Here is a 21,794-nt window from a genome sequence, read left to right as displayed (position 1 = left end):
AACAACGGGTGGCTTGTTCGTGGGAAGCCGTTTCCCTTGTTGGATTTTGGTAATTTGCCAGCAGGTAAGGGAACACGCTGCTCCGTCTCCTCCTGCCTGCATGTTGAAGACAGTCTCTCTTGGCAGGCTGCAAGATGAACAACGTTAATGTGGTATATACGCCGTGGTCTAACCTGAAGAAAACAGCTGACATGGATGTGGGGCAGATAGGCTTTCACAGGCAGAAGGATGTAAGTGTTTGGCACCACCGGAGGCGGCAGAGTCCGGATACTGAGTGAAGTGTCCTATCCATCTTTCCTGTCTGACACCATTGTTGTTGAGGGCTGAGCATGATGTATGTTTTCTAAAGGGAATTAAACTGGGTTGCTAAAGCCCTGGAAAGCCTTGCTCCTCTTCCGGGAGAAAAACAAAAATAAAGATGCGATATTTTTTCCCCTATCTCACTCGAAGGTAAAAATTGTGACAGTGGAGAAGAAAGTAAATGAGATCCTGAACAGATTAGAAAAGACCAAAATAGAGCGATTCCCAGACCTGGCAGCGGAGAAGGAAGGCAGAGATCGTGAAGAGAGGAATGAGAAGAAAGCCCAAATTCAGGAAATGAAAAGGAAAGAAAAAGAAGAAATGAAGAAGAAGAAGGAAATGGATGAACTTAGGTATGTTGGAACGGCAGTGTGGAGATTGACCTCAAAGACTGTTTTCTGCTGATTCTAATCGTGGATCGACCTTTAAGAATAACATGTGGGTGTAAGAAGGAACGTATCACCAGCTCAGAGACTTAAGTCGGTTCAGATAAAAAGGCATTTGTATTAAGGTGTTGCTCAGATGAATTGCTCATTTTAGTAAGTATTTTATATTGACTACCTATGGGTTTTGAGTAAAGCTGCCTCTAAAGGCCAACACTAGTAACTCTCAAAGCTGTTTTTGAAACCAATTTTCTACATTTTGAAAGTTTAAAGTAATTAGTACAGTAAAGCCTACTCCAACGTACTACATTTTTAAACAGTAAACAGTTAAAATAGAGTTTTGTTCTTCAAATTCTAATGAATAAGGCCATGAGCATACAGACTACATTAGTTTTCTCTTGCTCCTGAAATAAATTGCCCCAAATTTAGTGGTTTAAAACAACACAGATTTGGCTCGGTGCCTGTAGTTCAGTGGTTAGTGTGCCAGCCACATACACTGGGGCTGGTGGGTTTGAACCCAGCTGGGGCTTGCTAAACAATGACAACAACAACAACAAAAATAGCCTGGCGTCATGGCGGGTGCCTGTAGTCCCAGCTACTTGGGAGGCTGAGGCAAGAGAATGGCTTAAGCCCAAGAGGTGATTGGATTAGGTTGTCTGCAACAATCTCCCCGGCTTAAGGCCTTAATGACATCTGCAGTTGATTTTGGTGTAACAGGTGACATATTACAGGTTCTGGAGACTAAGATGTGAGCCTCCTGGGTTGGGGGTAGGAGGTGGTGTTATTCTGACTGCCACACTAAATCTGCATAAAATAGGTAGTTCTAGACCTAAATGGCATCTAGTTTTTCTAACTAAATTAAAGTTATAGTCATAGAACTTGTAAATTTTCCCACAAATATCATTTGTAATATGTGGGGGGGTTGGGTTTTTTGTTTTTTTGTTTTTTTTTTTTTTTTTGAGACAGAATCTCATTTTGTTGCCCTTGGTAGAGTGCTGTGGCCTCATAGCTCACAGCAACCTCCAACTCTTGCAAGCAATTCTCTTACCTCAGCCTCCCAAGAAGCTGGGACTACAGGTGCCCATCACAACACCTGGCTATTTTTTAGAGATGGGGTCTTACTCTGGCTCAGGCTGGTCTCGAACCTGTGAAATCAGCCAATCCACCTGCCTCAGCCTTCCAGGGTACTAGGATTACAGGCGTGAGCCACTGCTCCCAGCCCAAAGATAAAAATGTTATTGATTAACATACTGCCTTAGGGAATAGCATAGAATCAAACAAGCTGTCTTGTCACGTCTTGATGAAGAGTACCCTGGATTCTTAGAAAGTTGTCAGGTCAGATTGTAGGTGTTATAATCACGTGCTGTTACTTGTTATCCACATGCTCTTGTTTCTTTTGGGGGTTCTGCTAAGATAGATGAATAGCTTCATTTAAAATGTGGTATTGAAATGGAGAGTACCAGAAACGTTAACCTGAATTATAAGCTGCTAATATGAAGCAGACTAATGCCTAGATTCAAATATTTGATATGGGCTAGAATTGTGAATTTCCTTTGTATTGAGAGTGAAAGAAAAATTGTCAGCTCCATCAGTGTGGTTAAGATTTGTGTAATTGTGAGTGATGCAGAATTTTAGAGCAGTTAATTCTTTTTCGTTTTTTATTTGGAGTAGGGGGAAATTGAAAACATACCTTTTTGTGCTCTTTACAGATCTAACATGATTTCGTTTAGGAACATGCTGTTATATGTTAGGAACATAGCACTTAATTTATTTACGTATGACATTTAGTAAAAAAGAACAGCTAACATTTTTTAACATCTACCTTCTGCCACCCACTGTACTAAAAGTGCTTTATTGCATTATCTCATGTAATCCCAACAATAGCCATGTAAGATTTGTTTTTGCATTTTATGGAGGAGGAAACGGTCTGAGAAGTAGCTTGTTAAAGGTCACATTGATAGTCTAATTCTTACATCTTCACACCTTTCTGTACTCTTCTGCCCTCTGTTCAGTCTTTTCAGTTTTAAAGTTACTCACTATAAATCAATCAGGTAATTGACAAATGTTATTCAAATTAACCTGTATGTTACTAAAACACAAGGCATTTAGTATGATTTTACTATTTCAAAAGTTGCAAGCATTTAAACAAAAGAACCATCAACCAGTGGAGTTTTTATATCTTCAGGTTTTCTTCTATAATGTCAACAACATATTAAATATTCACATGAACTGGAGAGGGGATTATTCTAAATCTTAGTGAATGAAAAGTTTAATCAGTCCCATTTTTTAAGCTGTCAGTAGTCACTTAATATATTTTAGTAATCATCATGAGCCTCAGAAAACTAAAAACAGTTGCTGTGTTTATTTCTGTTAATCGTATGTCACACAGACAACGTTCTGTCACATGCTACAAAAGACAGAAGAATGCGACCCAGGGCTGTGATGCCAGGAAGGGGACATGGTGGCCTAGCAGGATTTACTTCGCATATCCAGGGCTGTGACTGCTAGATTGTGCAGCTTCTATGAAATTCCAACAATAGGCTATAAGCTTCTGACTATTGTAATCTGTTTTTATACATTTGCATTGGTTAGCATCACATTAATTTCTGTCTTTGAATCCTCCACCCAAGAGATTGAAATCTATGCCTGTTACCTGCTTTGCTTTAATCTTGTATTCTCTTATTTGAGAATAAATATTCATCACATATATGATGAGTGAGTAGTCAATATATCATAAATGCATGGGTAACTGAGATTCACTTCCCTGATAGAATGATTCTTGATTTTTTTTTTTTTTTTTTTTTTGTAGAGACAGAGTCTCACTGTACCGCCCTCGGGTAGAGTGCCGTGGCGTCACACGGCTCACAGCAACCTCCAACTCCTGGGCTTAAGCGATTCTCTTGCCTCAGCCTCCCGAGTAGCTGGGACTACAGGCGCCCGCCACAACGCCCGGCTATTTTTTTGTTGCAGTTTGGCCGGGGCTGGGCTTGAACCTGCCACCCTCGGCATATGGGGCCAGCGCCCTACTCACTGAGCCACAGGCGGCGCCCGATAGAATGATTCTTGAAGCTGGAATCAAAACTCTGCCAGTGGGCTGGGCATGGTGGCTCGTGCCTGTAATTCCAGAATGTGGGGAGCCTGAGGCAATAGGATCACTGAAGCAAGGAGTTCAAGATCAGCCTGAACAACATAGCAAGGTGTGTCCCATCACGTCCCATCTCTACGTTGGGCATGGTGGCATGCACCTGTAATTCTAGCTACTTGGGAGATTGAGGTGGAAGGATCACCAGAACCCAGGATTTCGAGGTTTCAGTAAACTATGATTGGGCCACTGTATTATTCCACCCCTGGATGACAGAGCAAAACCCTGTTCAAAAAAAAAAAAGAAAAAAAAACCTTTGTTGGGTTAAAAGGGAGGTGGGGGAAGGAGTGCTTTTAAGCAAAGGGAACTATGTGTGCAAAAATCCTGTGCGGAAACAGAAAGGCAGTACACAGGACTGAGGGCCCAAGTGCCTGGAGCAGCAGGTGTGAGAGAGTCCTGAGATCAGGCCCTTGTTGGCCATGTGTGGCTTTATTCTAAGAGCACTGTGGAGTCATCCAAAGGCTTTAAGCAAGGGGTGGTACAATGAGGGTTGAGTTTGGGGAAGGTCACTCTGCTAACCTAATCATAAAAGGGAACCACCGTGGGTGTAGACAAGCCCTTTAGGAAGCTGGTGGCAGTTGTTCACATCAGATGATGGTGAGAGGTAATTTTATAGGTAAAATGATGGGACTTGGTAATGGATTGAGTGGAGAAGGAGTCAGAGAAGGGTTACGGAGGACTCCTGAGTTTCCAGTTTGAACTGGAGTGGATACTGATGCCATTCTCTGAGCTAAGGACACTTGGAAAGAACCAAACTAGTTTGAGGGGATGGGGGAGAGGGGCATGAGTTGGACATAAGAATCTCAAAATACCTTTGAGATATTTAAAAAGATGTCAGGGAGGCTGTTGGATTAATGGAATGGAGCTCAGGAAATGAGTGGCCTAAAAAAAGGTAAATTCGTGTGTTGTTTTCTTAAAGGTAGGAGTTCCAACCCAGGGGTGGTTCTTTGACCTGGGTTGTAGATCCCCACAGCTGGGCATCTGAATATATTCTAATTGTCACAGGTGATTTAAAATTAACCTTCTCTGCTCTAACCACAGAGTCAACGTGACTGTATCATCTCTAACCACAGAGCTGACATGTCCTAGCGTGTGGTTGGGGACAGCCGGCCAGCCTGCCCTCCTCTGTGTGCTGTGGACCTTGCCTGTTTTGCTGATTCCTGTGGGGACCACTCACTCTCACAAGCTTCAGCGAATCTCTCTCTCTGCATGTCTCCCACCTCCTTGTCTGTCACCTTGACCATTCTCCATCCCTCTGGGTCTTCAGTTCTCAGTTTCTAGAATTCATATTTGCTTGGTTATCTTATCATGCCTTCAAATGGAATAGCTCCCAATTTCTCATTTTTTTTCAACTCCCAAGCTAGAAACTTGGACATCACTGTTGATCTTCTCAGGAGTGTCCCTTCTGTTACAGCTATTACAGCTTGCTAACCCCCACGGACTCCTGGCCTCAGATTGGGATGCTGCCGTCGGCTGTGGCGTGATGGTTGAGAGTGTGAATTCAGGCGTCAGACCTGGTAGCTTCTCCACTGTTACTGCTAAAACCTTGATTGGCAACTTACGTAACTTTCCCGACTCTGCTTTTTTATGTGTACAGTGGGCTTAAAATTCTTCTTGCCCTGTAACGAGGTTATGGGAATTAGCAGTAATTTCATGTGTGAAGCACTTAACACAGTTGCTAGCAATTTAAGGATACCGTAAATGGTAAATACTGTTGTTGTTACTTGCCTTAACCATCCCTTCACCTTTCTTATGTTTGCTATACATTATTCATATTAAAAACTGCACTTTTAATAGTACTTTTAAAGTGTGATGGTATTTTTTACCATAGCTATTGTTGAAGAAGTCTCATTTTCCCTCCTGGTAAATCCTGAGGGGCTAAACTTTGTGTTCATCATCTTCTGTTTTTTTCTCATCCTGTCTTTCACCCAGGCTTAGCACAGGGTCTTGTACATCAGGGATGCTTAGTAAATGCCCATGAAGCCTGATGTCTTTACTCAGTCGTATGTTGTAGCTTCTTGCTGAACAAATGGTGTTCACTCACATAATCAGGGCAGTGCCACTGGGCCCTGCATCCTGCCTTATTTCCCACTACTTAACTTCTGGAATCCACTTGATTTAGCTTGATCTTCGGCATGTCATTATAGATACTTTTCTTTGGCTTTGCTCATCCTGTTCTCAGATCTGAAATGCCTCTCTCCCTCACCCTTCCCACTTGCCTAGCGTGGTTTGTGTTCCGTTTGTCAGCGAAGGTGCCCCCTGAGTTTCTGCCCACTCGGCTGGGGTTCCTCCTCTGAATTCCTGTAGCACTTACAATGGGCTGTATTCTTCAGACCTTGGCTGTAGGTGAATTTCCTCATCTGAAAAATAGGAATAATGCTACCTCCCTCACAAAGTTATTGTAGTGGTGACATGAAACAAGTAGGGAAAAGCACTTTGTAAACTCTGAGGGTCTGCACACCTCTTATTTATTGTTCCTAGGTATTCTTTTAATGTTGCAGATGAGAATAGAGATTATATCTCATAGCTCTTGTGTTTCTTTTAAGGCCCCTCCGCATTACTAGCTTTGTGGTAAACTGTGAAATACTTGTTGGCTAAATAACCTTATTTTAAATGTGCTCTTTTTTTTCTTCTAGGAGCTATTCGTCACTAATGAAAGTTGAAAATATGTCATCAAATCAGGTATGTTTAAGTTAACTTGCTCTAATGTTTGCCTTTAAGTAGTTCACTAAGCAATTTTTATAATCATGTAACTGGCCATTATTGACTTTTATGTTGCAAATTCCTTGCTGTGATTTGGCAATTAATTTACCCAGACTGGGTTCTATTAGGCATTGGCCCTCCTTCCCTGGGGACTTCTTCAAGTGTGTGTGTGTGTGTGTGTGTGTGTGTGTGTTTGTTGTTGTTTTTTTTTTTGCCAGGGCTGGGTTTGAACCTGCCACCTCCGGCATATGGGGCCGGCGCCCTACCCACTTGACCACAGGTGCCGCCCCTTCAAGTGTGTTTTTAAGTAGGTCAGCTCAAGGAAAAGGATTGTCACACCTTGTCTACTTGAAGTTCATGTGTATTAGTATTTACAGGACTTTCCTTCCATTCCTTTTTTCCTCTTGTCTACTTGCAGGCATGCAAAAGTACCTTTATTAATATTCTTTATTAATGTGATGGTGGATTCTGTATTCTAATTGAGGATAACATTATCACCTTTAATTAAAATAAAAGTACTAACCCTAAGGTCTTACACTACAGCTTAAGTGAGAAAATTGGTTGTTTTCATGTTCCTCAGGCCCTGGGATAAAGAGAAATGGAGACCCATAACATAGCACTGAAAGGATCTTTTTAACATCCACATCTGTAATAATTATTTTATTGGAACTGTGTCATAACTTACTGTCCTTTAGCCAGAACTTACTTTGACACATCTAGAGATAGCATAATTTATTTGTTATTGAATAGTCTTTGTAGAAAATTAAAACCAGGTGGATATATTTGGGATATCGCATGTTTTATAGTATAGTTTAAAAATACAGTTGTCCCTCAGTATCCTTGGAAGAGTGCATCTAAGACCCCCCTCAGATACCAGAATATACAGATGCTTAGGTCCCTCATATAATACAGCTTAGTATATTTTGCATATAACCCACATAAATCCTACCATGTACTTTAAATCATGTCTAGATTACTTATAATACTAGTTCAGTATAAATACTATGTAAATATTTGTTATACTGTATCTGTTTAAACTTGTATTGTGTATTTTTTCCCCCAAAATATTTTTGATCCACAGTTGAATCTGTGGATGTTGAACCTTAGTATATGGAGAGCCAACTGTAATAGAATTTAAGATCTCTAGAAAGTCATCTAGTCAAACCCCAGATTGAACACCTGAATTAGAATTAATAGGATTTTAGACCTTGTTTATATGTCCTTCTAAAAATCTATAAGAACGACATTCTTATTCCCATCTCCATGAAAAATTAAACTTAAGAGATTCCTTTATGAATCAGATGTATCTTTATAATTTATTTCTGAAAAATTTCATAATAGCATCATGTAATTAACTAGAGCTTTGAATTAGAGACTTAAATGAACACTAATTGGGAAAGCCTACCAAAGGTATTTAACCTCTCTAGAGGAGGGAGTATTCATCATCAGTAAAATGAGGATATAGAACACATATTTGGAAGTCTTCCTTGGCTTGGCACCAGTAGTTCAGTGGTTAGAGCATTGGCCCATATACACCAAGGCTAGTAGGTTCAAACCCGGCGGGGGCCTGTTAAACAACAATGACAACAACAACAAAAAAAAAAATAGCCAAGTGTTGTGGCAGGTGTCTGTAGTGCCAGCTACTTGGGAGGCTGAGGCAAGAGAATCATTTGAGCCCAAGAGTTTGAGGTTGCTGTGAGCTGTGATGACAATGGCTCTCTACCAAGGGCAACATACTGAGACTCTGTCTCAAAAAAAATTCTTCCTTGACTTCATCACTATGTAAGTAATCATTGCTATCCCTTATTCATAAAGCCTATGGTTGCTTTTTTCTCACAAAGTATCAGCTCAAAAAAATGAGATATATTTAATCCCTTCTGAAAACTATTTTTAGGTTTCCTGAAACCATTAGAACTGTTTAACAGGGCTTGGCGCCTGTGGCTCAAGCGGCTAAGGTGCCAGCCACATACACCTGAGCTGGCAGGTTCAAATCCAGCCCGGGCCCACCAAACAATGACGGCTGGAAACAAAAAATAGCCAGGCGTTGTGGCAGGCTCCTGTAGTCCCAGCTACTTGGGAGGCTGAGATAGGAGAATCTCTTGAACCAAGGAGTTGGAGGTTGCTGTGAGCTGTGATGCCACGGCACTCTACCCAGGGCAACAGCTTGAGGCTCTGTCTCCAAAAAAAAAGAACTGTTTAACAGAAGTCATTAACATACCACACATCTGATGTCTTTGTTGGGGTTATTGTTGCTTATTGAAATTCTCTGTGTCACAGTGGCTACTTTCCACTAGAAGTCTGGCCCTTATATTACATTATGACCTTAGGCATTCATCTTCATCGTTATGGATTTTAAACGTTTGCATATTGTTCTGGAGTTGAGGAATAAATAGACACACACACACATACACCCCGTCTGATTAGTGACAAACATTATAATAGAAGTTCCAAGACTAGGAAACTTGTAAACCAAAAGATTACTAAACCTTTTGACCCTACATCAATCACCCTTTCTTGTTTGCTAACTCTGTTCCTGTGCTTTAGCTTTGAATCAGGATCAAGATTCTAAGGAAGTTTTCAATTAGGTGTTTTTATTCTCTTTCAGTGGAAGAGCTCCTGTACTTTGAAAGAATAGGCTTTGATTCTCTTTAGAACCATCTTCTAAGGGATACAGGGGTTTTATGATCCAGTTTGGCAGCATGAACCGTTGATTTTCAGCTAAAGGTGTATATATAAGCCAGGACTTAATGTTTAATTTAGCTTATACAAGTTCGTTCTTTTAATATTTAATTTTTGTTTTCCTGTTGAGAATATTCTTCAATGTATACATTCTTCTTAAAATTGACATCAGGAGCCATAAACAGTTACCTTTCCTTTTTTCCCAGAGTATTACAGGGGTACCTATGTTCGGGTTATGGAATGTGCATTTTAAGTCAAAATTATAAGTGTGTGCATTGGACCGTTTAGTAGTGGATTAACCCGCCCTCCCCCCCTGATTCCCGTTGAGTTTTACTTCCATGTGTCACCTAGTGTTGCTCAGCTAGTTCTCAGTGAGTCCTGAGTGTGTGTGGTGTTTGTTTCTCCATTCTTGCCATACTTAGAAGAATGGTCTCCATTTCTATCTAGATTGTTACAAAAGATATAAACAGTTATCTTTAACTCTCCTTTTGCTTATTAGTTTATAGGTGGGTGACCTATTATGTTGAAAAACTATGAAAATAAAGGAAATCTAAAATAGAAAAATTGTGCAAATAAAGGCTTGATCTCAGATACGTATTTAAAAGTTACTATAATCCCAAAACATAGGTCAAATAAAAATTCTTTGCAAATGTAAACAGCCTTTATAGAGAAGGATGTACTTTCATTGCTAATGACCCAGACCATCCCACTGAGTTGTTCATCCTCTCTGTCTGGGATCTAAAGCTGCATTGGAAGATACTAGATGTTGACTCTTTCAAACATCACTACTGCTATTATTGCAGCTTGGGACTCTGGGCGATTACAGTTCTGGTGCCTGGAAATAAACAATTATTAATCTGCTCTTCGTACAGTTACCTAACATATCTTTACTGTACTAATGACTTTCCCTATTTAAAAAAAAAAAAAAAAAAAGCCATCTTGTGAAGTCATAAATCTGTGACAACCTTGAGGCTCACAGCGCTGGACTTCAGGCCAGAAATATCTGGCAGATTTGGCAGCAGTGTTGGCACAAGGGTATTGAGACCGTGTTTATTTAGGGTCAATCATGTTTTCCTATATAGTCACCCTCAGTGCTGTACTGAATCAGGTGGGACTGACTTAATAATTTAGAAATCATTGGTTGCTTGGTGCTGTATAATTAGGCCGTGTAATGACACTTCAGAGACTAGGGCGGCTAATCCAGCCACTCCAGGGGACTGACAGAGTGGATTTTGTTAATATATTTACTTTCTGAACTTGGAGATTAGGTAAGATATAATTGTAAATTTTAAATACTGAGTTACTTATTTTTAAGGCATTTATAGTGTCACTTTTTAATCTTTAAAAATATGTTATGAAATACCTTAAACATTTTTAGAGAATAATTTTGCAGACATCAATGTATATACACATGCATGCATTTTAACATTTTACCATATTTACTTTGGATTTTTAAGAACAGCCTATTACACATACCGTTGAAACCACTTTGTACTGTTTTTCAATCGTATTATAGTGTTACTTTTTTGCTTACTACAGGACGGCAATGATTCAGATGAATTTATGTGAAAGAAGAAAAGGACCTTTGAAAGATGAGGATATGGAGACAGTTGGAGACCTTTTGATTTCATCTATATTCTAAATTATAAAATCAACCCAAGTTCTACCTTCATTCTACACAGAGAGTGTTGATTTTGGAGTGTTAAAAAAAGATTCCTTTTTTGCTGACGGAAAAAGATTGGATACATATAAAATAGTTGAGCTTGACAGCATATAACTTAAGGAAAGCGAACATACTTTTGCCAGAACATGTCTCCGTATCTCATGAAAGCCGGCTGCCTTTGTTCTTGAGATAGACGGTAGAAGAAACCAACTCTGAGAAGTATGTCCGTGGCTATGGTCTATTCCTGAAAACAGATGTCTTGAAATGACTTTCATATTCTCAAAATATCTTTACTTATGTTAAGAAGAATGTGTTGGTGGGCAATATATGCAAATGTTCTCCCGTCCCTGATTTCCTGATGAGAAAAAAAGGTGTATGGGTTGAAGGATGAGAGCGATATTTTCAGATGACTGGCTTCAATATTCACTGTTGCATCCTGTTGCCTGAATCTGTTAGGGTAGCGATCCTCTGCTCCTAGCTTGTCTCAGCTTTCACGTTCTTGCTTTCTCCCACTGGGGGCCTCCATCTTGGTATCATCATATTTAAAGGAATTGTTTGGTGTTAATCAAGGTTGAGCTTTATGACAGTTGTTACCTGAGCACCAAGTATCTATATAGCAACTTCGAGGCTTGAGAGTCATTTCTCAGCACTGAGGGGGAGAGAGGAAGAAGTGCTCCATCAGTCATTTGGGAGATAACAGGTTACCCAATTCTGTCGAGATACAGCATGAATCAGAAGTCCAGATTGCAATTATGATTTTAGAAAGAATTAAGCCTTTCACTGGGCAGCCAAGTAATTTCTTTCCCTTACTCCTGAAATAGTAATTATTTTGAGTTGTGACCCCAGAGTTTAGATTTCTCATCAATTCAGTATCTTATTGTATAACATTACTACTGTTCCTTGGAATCACCTACTAGCCAGTGTGATTTTTGAATAGAAAATGGATATTTATTCTGCACATCAGGCAACTCCTATAGAAAGAGACAGAACAAGGAGAAAGACAAAGCCTATAGGACAGGAGTCACAGATTGATATTTTAACCTCACCCAGAACTCCGTGCCCAGCTTTCTTATTCTTAATTGTGTTCTAACTCAGCAAAAGTGGTCTCCTTCAGCAAATATTCTACCGGCAATTGCACTTTAGAGCTTCATGTAAAACCAAGACTAGTATTTCCACGTATTCCAAGTTGGTGTGTGGGGTTGAACTGGAAAATTCCTTAAGGCATAACTCAGTGGTCGAATTTTGAGGGGATCTGGAAGACAACTCCAGACAGTGATTTTGTGTGTGTGTATAATAACGGGCAGCCTGAAGTTCTGTAGTTAAAAGTTACAATAAAAATTATTTTTTATCTGGAAGGACATTGATAAATGAAAGGGCAGCTCCATAGACAAGCTTGTTTTGAGGGCTATCTTGCTGTAAGAAACCTCATTTATCAACAGAATCTGACAGGTTCTGTTAGGGGTATCATCTTCCTCCACTGATAAATTCCTCTTTTCTCCAGTTCCCTCGGGCAGAAGTGCTCTTGAGGGACCATGGCTGTGGGGACCCCTTAGCCTGCTGTTCTGCCTGGTGACCCTGAGCACTCTGGCAGGCACCTCACTTGGGAAGGTTGTGCTCTACATTGCCAGACATGATGATAATTTTGGAATATATATTTTTACTGTAGTACGAGAGATTCTGGGGTCCGATTTGAAACATTTCATCACTCTCAGCTTACAGTGTTTTAAAATGTCAAGACCTCTCTGCTGGGTTCTCTGTGCTGAATTCCTAGCTCTTCAACCTTTTCAGCTGTTTCATGCTGATTTTTTCCCACCTCTGCCTATGTTTTGGTACCGGGGAAAGTATCAACTCTTTTTTTTTTTTTTTTTTTTTGAGGACATAAAGGTTCGTTGCTGACAGGTCAAACTATTGGCATTGAAGTCATCTCATTTCTTGCCATTGGCATGTTTCCCAAATGTTTGAAGGAAAATTCCAAATTGTTGCTGTTTTTATGAATTATGTATGCCCTTGATCAAATGTTTGCATCCTGAGAGTTTCTCAGTGAAACTGAGTCACCTTGCCAGCCCTGTCTCTAGTGTTGTCATCGTTTCATTTAATTTGTTTCACAAACTCTGCTCTGTCGTTGCACTCTGATAGCTTTAGACTTCACATTTCCCACCTAGCTTTGTCTGTCTAGGGCCACCATCTCTGGGCAAGGGAAGTTTGTCACAGTGCTTGTGCTGGAACGGATGTTGAGAAACTTACCAAGATACCGAAGGTTATTAGCAGGTGACAGGCTTTTAGTTTTGTTGTATGAGCTAACGTAGATTTCAGTGAGCCTTTTAATTTCAGGACCGACACTCCCCACCCCCACCCCAGAGATGGTGTGAGCCACACGCAGCAGAGTCGGGGGAGAGGTCAGCTGCAGCCTCCGGTTCTTTCTCCCACTGTTGCATCTACCTGGGAGGAGATTCCTGAGCTGGAACTGGTTATGGGGGGAAACTGACCAGGGCAGCAAAAGGAAAAATGGAACAATTTTCCAATTTCTCCTGAACAGTGATATTGAAGCCTTCTTTGAAGTACAGCATGTGAATAACATTTCTATGTTCAAAATGATCATATTAGAGTAGGCAACCTTTGATTTTAAAGTAGACTAAAAGTAGACCAACTATAATCAAAGAGTGTGAAATCAGAAACTTAAAAGTCCAAGCTAAATTTCAGTCTCAACCCACTTGAGTCCAGTATGTGGCAGCTCAGACTCAGGCGGGCACTGCTGTTGCCTGAGCCAAGTTCACATTCAAGTTGCACTAAATGAGAACTCTTCTCTGCAGGGCAGACGAGTCCAGCATGGGCAAGAGATTTGTATGTGCATTCTGTCATTTCAAAAATGAGACAATGCCAATCGTAGATACAGCATATCTGGGATGAACGATCTGTAAATTATAATAAAAGCTTATAGTTTGAGTAGAGCCATGTGTGTTTGTGAGATTTAACTTTTCTTCTCGAAGATGCAGTCTCCCTGACGGGATGTGCATGCTTATTTTAGGTAAGTAGAGAAAAGGAAGTTTTTGTACTATCTGTGATGATACCCTTCAAACAGTGTTTGCTCCTTTGTAAGTGGAAAAGCAAATCAGAATAAAGGGAAGATCCCCCAAGAATTCCAGGAAGAGAATTGGAGAACTCAAAGCTGGAAGGCCATGATACCAAAATACTAGGATTTGGAGTTTACAGCTTGACCCCTGTAATGAGGTTGCAAATGTGAGGACTTTGGTTTCCCTGATAAATGTAGGGCACTGGGTAGTATATTCAGCTTATAAATTTTTACCCCTTCTAGGATAGAGCTTACTCTCATTCGAATGTTAGAATGTTTTCAAGTAGGTATTAGGGTCAAGGGAGTAGCACAAACATAACAAATTTTTTCCCCACCAAAAGCCTGTTGGAGGACATTTGCATTATATTTCTCTCTAGTCAGGGCAGCATCTGCATCCTGTGTTTTAACTGCCTTACCTACTAGAATTTGGGGGTTAAACATTTGAATAAATTATGTGGGGAATATAATTTGTAACAAAAGTTTTCGTACAGAAAAATCTCGAGATCCTTATATACCAGTGCACTAAAAATGCAAATACCAACCTAATGCCATGTCTTAATCATGCTTTATGTTAGGTTATACCTACATATTGCTTAGTTTTGTCTTTCTGATTCCATTGTATCAATTACTGGAGGAGCTCTGAGCTTTCCACTTTAGTGGCTGTGAATACAGGCGTGCTCTGCAGCCAAATGAGAAACAGGGCTCTGCCCTGGGCATGTGCTGAGTGGCACTGACCCAAACCTTTTCTGTACCTAACAGCCAAGGAATGGTGGCCAGGGGAAAATATTGCTCACTCTAGAAATCCGTGTAGCAAGCCTGGCAAGTGAGTGTTCATATTGAAGCCTGGAAAAAAAAACAATCCTCCAATGTCAGGGTTGTGTTTGTCCCGACATCACTCCCATCTTGCAACCGCTGCGGTAAAAATATAAGACTAATGGCCTGACATTTCACATCCTGCCTAGATGAAGCCTTAGCTGCCTGGGCTCCTGCTGATGTTTTGGTTTCTGCCTCAGCAGTTTGCTTTGCATATACAAGGCTAACATTGCTTATGATTTCAGAAGAGGACTAGGATCCTTCAGGTACTAAAGCCTTGATCTTGAGGCTTTTTGACCCTTGGTGAAGACACAATCCGGGGTCAACAGATCAAAACTACAGCCTGAAAAAGATAAAGAGAAAATTTTCTCGGAGGCACTGTGCCATGCCCTTTAAACCAGCTTAGCTCTGCTGGAACTGTCTTCATCATGAACCCATTAGCTTCATGTTACGACCGCCCTTCAAAACAGAATTTTTTTTTTTTTTTTTTTATTTAATGGCTAAGGTACTGGCATCAATGAGGCTTATGTAACTTATTTCAAAACTGGAATTGCTTTTAGAAGAGCCTTTGGAAAGGGAAGGAAGGTCGAAAATAGAGTTTAAATTTGGAGACCAAAAAGGCATTACTGGTACCTGCGATCAAAAAATGTTTTCTGTTTTCAACAAGGAGGAAGGAGGTGCATGTTCCTGACCACCAGCCCAGGGTGAAGCCACTCGCTGTATGGTCCCTTTTCTGCCAGGTAGAGAGCTCGTCTGCCCATCACTGGATAGATGGGGCTTTGGAAAACGGCAAAACCTGTTAACAATGCATCAATTGTCACCCTCATTTCTATGAAAACAAGACAACCACTGAGGCAGAAACTGTTATGTCAGAATTAAGGGTTTAAAAAAAGCCCAGACCTTCCCTCATCTCAGCTGTGTGCCCTTCCTGGCATTCAGGGGCAGAAGCAATCGCTAAACTCTCATTTACGTGATTCATACACAAGATTCAGAATTCAAAAGGTATAAAGGGGTATAAGGCGAAAAGTGTTCCCAGTCCCTTCTTAGGGCCAAATGATGCTACCTTTGTTTAGATTCAAGGCTACTTTTGTTTAGATCTGGATGTGGCTGAGCTTGGGGGTTCTGTCTGCACCTCAGTGTGGATTGGGCTCCTCTCTGCCTTCCCTCCGGGGCCTGTAACCCAAGAGGAAATGCCCCAGGGCTTCCCAGGCTTTTAGGGTTTGGAGGGGGGAGGACGACAATGAGTTCAGAAATGGGGAGAAATGCCAAGATTGGGAGGCCCTTGGTTACTGCCCACGGACCAGCCTCTGCTTGGACATCAAGTTACAGACGGATTGGGAATAAGCCGCTTTGTGCCAATTAAAGTCAGCTCAGTGAAGAGTGATGGGAAGAAAGTGAGAAGGCCGCTTGCTTTCATCTCAGTGAGCGCTCTCTGACTTTCCCCGCCTGCCCAGCCACCTGCCTTAGCCCTGGGGGTCTGTGGGTAAGGCTGTGTGTGAACAACGTGCTGAAGGAAAAAGAATCAATCTTGCGCCATTTTCACACCTACACTTTACTTTCAGAGTGTGGATTTTAGAATACAGCTCTGCTAGTTTTGTATATGAGTTAAGATAAGTCACTTACCTCCTCTGGTCCTCTGCTCACCAGACCATGAGAAATGGGACAGGACGGAGATTGTAAATTCCAGCGCGGCAGGGTAGGGCACATAGCAGACAGGATTTGGGGCTGTCCCTGTGAGCTGTGGATATGCAGTGACAGTGCCGGGACAGTACACCACTCTTATAACCCAGGAAGCTGCTTCAGCTCGGCTACTTATCACCATTGGGAAATAAAGTTTGATTAGGAAAGCCAGTGAGGAGGTCACCACATCAAAGGAGCTGAACTTGAAAAGGCAATGGAAGTTGATGTTCTCTCCCAACCGCTTCCTTCAACAACGCTCTGGTTTCTCTTCCCCACCTCTCCATGATATCTCAGACGAACAGATAAGATTCTGTGACTTTCCAACCACACCGTCTAGTACGAGAACTGTTTCATTTTAAAAAGATTATTCCTGGGTAGTGCCTGTGGCTCAGTGAGTAGGGCGCCGGCCCCATATACCGAGGGTGATGGGTTCAAGCCCAGCCCCGGCCAAACTGCAACAACAAAAAAAAATAGCCGGGCGTTGTGGCGAGCGCCTGTAGTCCCAGCTGCTCAGGAGGCTGAGGCGAGAGAATCGCATAAGCCCAAGAGTTAGAGGTTGCTGTGAGCCGTGTGACGCCACGGCACTCTACCCCAGGGCGGTACAGTGAGACTCTGTCTCTACAAAAAAAAAAAAGATTATTCCCTTGTAGATAGGAAAGACACATTTAAATCAAAACTCCAATCTCACATGTAATTCAAAACTTCAACCCACCTCCCAGCCCAGGTCTGATTCTTCACCTGGCCTCTGCCCTAGCACCTCCAGAATCAGGGCAGAGGCTGGAGGAGAGGTTTGAGGGGGATTCTCTGTGGATCCTCCAGACAGGGGCACAGATAAGGGGTTAGGAAGGGAGGGGAGAGAGTCTTTGTGACAGGCACAATTAGGATCTGGCTTTTGGTGACCACAACACAGCAGGTGCCTGCGCTTCAAAGGGCCTTCAGTGACATACTTCTCTGGCCCAGGCAGGTGCTTCCTAGCTGAGTTCTTGCCATCTTGCAACCTTCCCCAACCACGGGCGGCACACCCACAACCTCTTCTGAGACTTGAGTCCACTTGTGTTGGTGGCAGCCTTCTCCATCAAAGTCTCCACAATCCAGCTCCCACCTGGGACCCAACTTCTTCCTCCCACTTCCACTCGGCCAGAGGGAACCTCCACTCTAGGAGGTGAGTTCAGTTTGGCCACCTGCTGCCTTGCCTCCTCATCCTGCCACGTGGGCAGCTCTCACTAGGGCTGTTAGACTTTGGGAGAAGCAGCAGCAGTTTTGTAATAAAGCAGGCCCAACAAGCCTGCACCCCACCCACATCCCAGGCTCACCCTCACGTTCTGGAAGGCTCTTCGTTTGCCTTGGGGTAGTGGGAGCGGAGGGTCCCAGCTCTTCCTCCCTAAGCCTGTGGATTTTCTTTGGTGTCGCCCTTAGCACTGTGGTTTCTTGTACAGCTGTCGGGGGATCAGTTTTGCTGCCCTCCGGTACATCCTGCATTCGTGAGTCTCACAACTGGAAGGCAGACGTTCTCACCACTCCCTGCTCTCTGCTTTAAGACTTCACGAATATCTAACACCATACATCGCAAACCCGGACTTTTACTTAACATTTCCAAATTTGTATATGTTGGCTCAAAACTCTAACACTGCATGGGCCAAACAAGGCTTATCTATGAGCTATGCACTGCCCGTGAGCTATCAGCATTTGAGCGGTCTGGATTAGAATGAGTTCTGGGTCTCCTCCATGAATTTGCGATTTTTCTGGATTTAGTACCAGCCCCTGGAAGGAGCAGCTTCCCGGCAATGCATCATCCTGAGGGGATGCCGCTGGTGTCCTCGAGAAGCAAACTATGAAGAAAGGAGACAGCAGGTGGCAGGAGAGAACAAGCATGGATCTCAGCGGCCCTCCAAGGGACGTCCCAGCTGCCCTAGAGGGCCCCTGCCTTGCTCCTACAGCTGATGGGAGGCTGGACTCAGAGTCTAGCTGCACATCTTGAAAAGCTGTGCTTCTCAGGGGGTCTCAAAGCTCTTTGCCACTGAAATATTAGAAATGTGGGGTGGAAGATCCCTGAACTTCTAAACCAACACCGTGTGTTGATTTAAAAAGGAAATCGCTGTCAAGACACAATGCTTATGTTTAAAAACAAATCTCTCCTTGTTTGCTTTGGAATCAGCGTCTATTTTCCTTTGCACGCATCAGGCACCAATCTGACTCTTCTGTGACAGTCACAACACCCCTCAACATGAGGCCTCAACACGGGTGTGAACACACCCAGAGACAGAAGCTCGGGACTTGCTAAGGCCCGTTCAGTTATTAGAAAGTCACTTTACTGAGCCAAAGGCAGCCTCACAGTGACTCCTATCCGCTGTGCTGCCTTTTGGGGCCACGTGGTGCAAGTTGAATTCTCTTTCATGTGACAGCTTAAAAAGTTTGGAGGCAGCTGTCAGCTACCACCTGTGACTCCTCCTGAATATCCCATACTTGGTGATCCAGTCACTCCGCAGGGAAAGCCGAGGCCCCAACTCTCCCCTGTTTACCTAACTCCCAAGAAGAGCATCTCCAGAACGGTACAGGGGTGTCAGCCATGACCCCAACTGGCCTGCACAAGAGTGGGAAAGAGAGGATTCTTCTCCAAAGGTAGCTGAGATCCCCTGACTCTGGGGCGTGCCTTGTCTTTTCCACACACAGTGTTGATTAGATTATTCTGAGCTCTATTTTATTTTTGGAGTTGGGGAGGTTTTTGACCATGGTATAGGAACTTGGATTTAGTCTTTATTTTTTTACTGTATAATATTAACAGTCACACAAGAGTGTATGAAAATACATGTGGTTTTTCTTTCTTTTTTTTTTTTTTTGAAAGATAGTAATAGAAATACCTAGGTTTTATCCCCTGGGTCAAGAAATAGAATAATACCCAACCTCCCTAAACTTGCCTTTTACTTCCCCAATCCCATCCCTGTCCCCCACTCCCCTGACTTTCATGATAATCACTCCCTTGCTCTCCCTCCTGTCTTTTATCCCTGACGTGTATTGCCCTAAACAATACGCTGGTTCTGCCTGATGTGAAATTCGTACACATGAACTCTTACCGTGATACTCAGCAAATTTTCCCTATTAAAAATATCTCGTCAGAATCTGTCGATTGAGCTAATCGTGGTTCTAATTATTTCCTCGAACATAATCCCTTTTACAAATATTATCGACATGTTGGTAAACATTTCTTCTACCTTGTCATCCCCAAAACTCAGAAAAACATTGACTGGGATAAGTCTTGGGCTGATCCCTTCAGCAAACGTCTCTCCTGGCTGAGATGAATCCAGTATCAGCACTCTCTGGGCACACTCAACCAGTTACTAGTACCCCAATTTTTTTTTATCTGTTTTATATTTCCTACTTAACACAGTTACCAAAAAACACCTTGCTTTAAAATTTGGATAAAATGTATCTATGACATTTTCTTGATCTACCAGTTCAGAAATATTGTTCCCCTTCCCCCCAAAAGGGAAGGAGACTTATATTGACTCCTTGCGATAGCTGTACCATTTTCTAAATAACAGAAAGCTGTTTCTGTAATTGTGCTTAAGATTGAGGGCAGACTTGCTAAGCCAGAGGCTGTGGGAATTCGCTGTCGATCTTTGAAACAACAGAACTACACTTTCTGATTGTTAAGCTTGCTTTTCATAGTTCTCAAATAATTCTTTAAAGATCTCCATTCACAAGTTTTGAGTATCCAGGGTGGTGTAAGGGACTGGAACAAAGTTCTTTTTCATTTAATTTTATTTGTTTATTTTATTAAATCATAACTGTGTACATGAATGCATGTATGGGGTACAATGTGCTGATTTTATATACAATTTGGAATGCTTACATCAAACTGGTTAACATAGCCTTCACCTCACTTAATTATGTTGTGTTAAGACCTCTTTTTTTTTTTTTGAGACAGAGCCTCAAGCTCTTGCCCTGGGTAGAATGCTGTGGCATCACAGCTCACAGCAACCTCCAACTCCTGGGCTTAAGGGATTCTCTTGCCTCAGCCTCCCAAGTGACTGGGACCACAGGCGCCCACCACAACGCCCAGTTATTTTTTGGTTGTAGTTGTCATTGTTGTTTGGCAGTCCTGGGCTGGATTTGAACCCTCCAGCTCTGTTGTTATGTGGCTGGTGCCTTAGCTGCCTGAGCTACAGGTGCCAAGCCGTGTTAAGACATTTATATCCTGCAAGAGAGACTTTACCTAACAAATGCAATCAGTGTAACCTGGTTTATTATACCCTCAATGAATCCCCAACAATAAAAAAAAAAAAGACATTTATGCTCTACTCTCAATACATTTGACATGTACCCTTGCCTTATGCACAATAGGTGAGGTCCCACCAATTACCCTCCCTCCACCACACCTCCCTCCTCCTCTGCCCTCCCCCTCCTTTTCCCTCCTTCATTCTGGGCTATAGTTGTGTTTTATCATTCATATGAAGGTGTGGGTGATTATGTACTGGTTTCATAATAGTACTGAGTACATTAGATACTTTTTCTTCCATTCTTGAGACACTTTACTAAGAAGAATGTGTTCCAGCTCCAGACAGCCCTCAGAATGGGAGAAAATATTTTCAGGTTATGTTTCTGACAAATGTTTGATAACTAGAATCCACAGAGAACTCAAACTAATTAATGAGAAAAGAGCAAGTGATCCCATTTCATTGTGGGCAAGAGACTTGAACAGAAACTTCTCTGAAGAAAACAGGCGTATGGTCTACAGACACATGAAAAAATGCTCATCATCTTGAACCATCAGAGAAATGCAAATCAAAACCACTTTGAGATATCATCTAAATTCAGTAAGAGTAGCCCACATCACAAAATCCCAAAACTATAGATGGGACAAAGTTCTTAATGATCGGTTTCTAGAAAGGGGTAGACAAACTAAATTGTAAGAAATCAGCGGAAGTGGGATTAGGAATTTGAGGACAAAAGAGAAAGGTTGAGGTAGTCAGTGTGTGATGAACAATTCGAGAGATGAACCAGAAGACGGCCAAGGGAAAGACGACCATCTTGCAGTTGGTCCATCTAGCAGGGAATGATAACTCGCTCCACTTACCAACCCCGAGCCCAGGAGCAGAGGAGAAGAAAGGAGACAGGTTGACACAGGGCTGTGTGTGCACCCGCTGAAGGGTGACCTTCAACATGTGTAGGCCATTTCTAAAGAGGCATCAAAAGGGCCGAGGGGTCCAGACCTCACAGAAGGAAACCAAATGTACAGGGGAGGAGGGGTGCAAGCTCTAATTTTGTATTTGTAACCTTGCATTCCTCTTCTTAAAAAGGACGTCTTGCCAGGTGGTATCACCTTTGGGCTCCCCCCAACTGGGATCCACTTGACCTTGGGCC

General features: G+C 42.2%; 1 protein-coding gene across 3 annotated transcripts in view; it reads left to right on the top strand.

Annotated features, from left to right (window-relative positions):
• The window catches only part of CCDC25 (coiled-coil domain containing 25), a 35,060-nt gene extending 21,242 nt beyond the window's left edge, over nucleotides 1-13,818 (top strand). Inside the window, exons 6-9 of one of the 3 annotated variants that reach the window (XM_053578583.1) lie at nucleotides 127-230; nucleotides 451-653; nucleotides 6,462-6,507; nucleotides 10,747-13,818. In XM_053578583.1, coding sequence (XP_053434558.1) covers nucleotides 127-230; nucleotides 451-653; nucleotides 6,462-6,507; nucleotides 10,747-10,776 — 383 coding nt within the window. In that variant the 3' untranslated portion in view covers nucleotides 10,777-13,818. Of the gene's footprint in view, nucleotides 1-126; nucleotides 231-450; nucleotides 655-6,461; nucleotides 6,508-10,746 lie in introns of those variants that run through there. The other 2 variants (XM_053578585.1, XM_053578584.1) reach the window with 2 other exon arrangements.
• Nucleotides 13,819-21,794: the final 7,976 nt, after the last annotated feature.

The sequence above is a fragment of the Nycticebus coucang genome, chromosome 24 (genome assembly GCF_027406575.1).
Source record: "Nycticebus coucang isolate mNycCou1 chromosome 24, mNycCou1.pri, whole genome shotgun sequence".
In the NCBI taxonomy this organism is placed as follows: Eukaryota; Metazoa; Chordata; class Mammalia; order Primates; family Lorisidae; genus Nycticebus; species Nycticebus coucang.
This window is presented reverse-complemented; position numbering and strand designations above follow the sequence as displayed.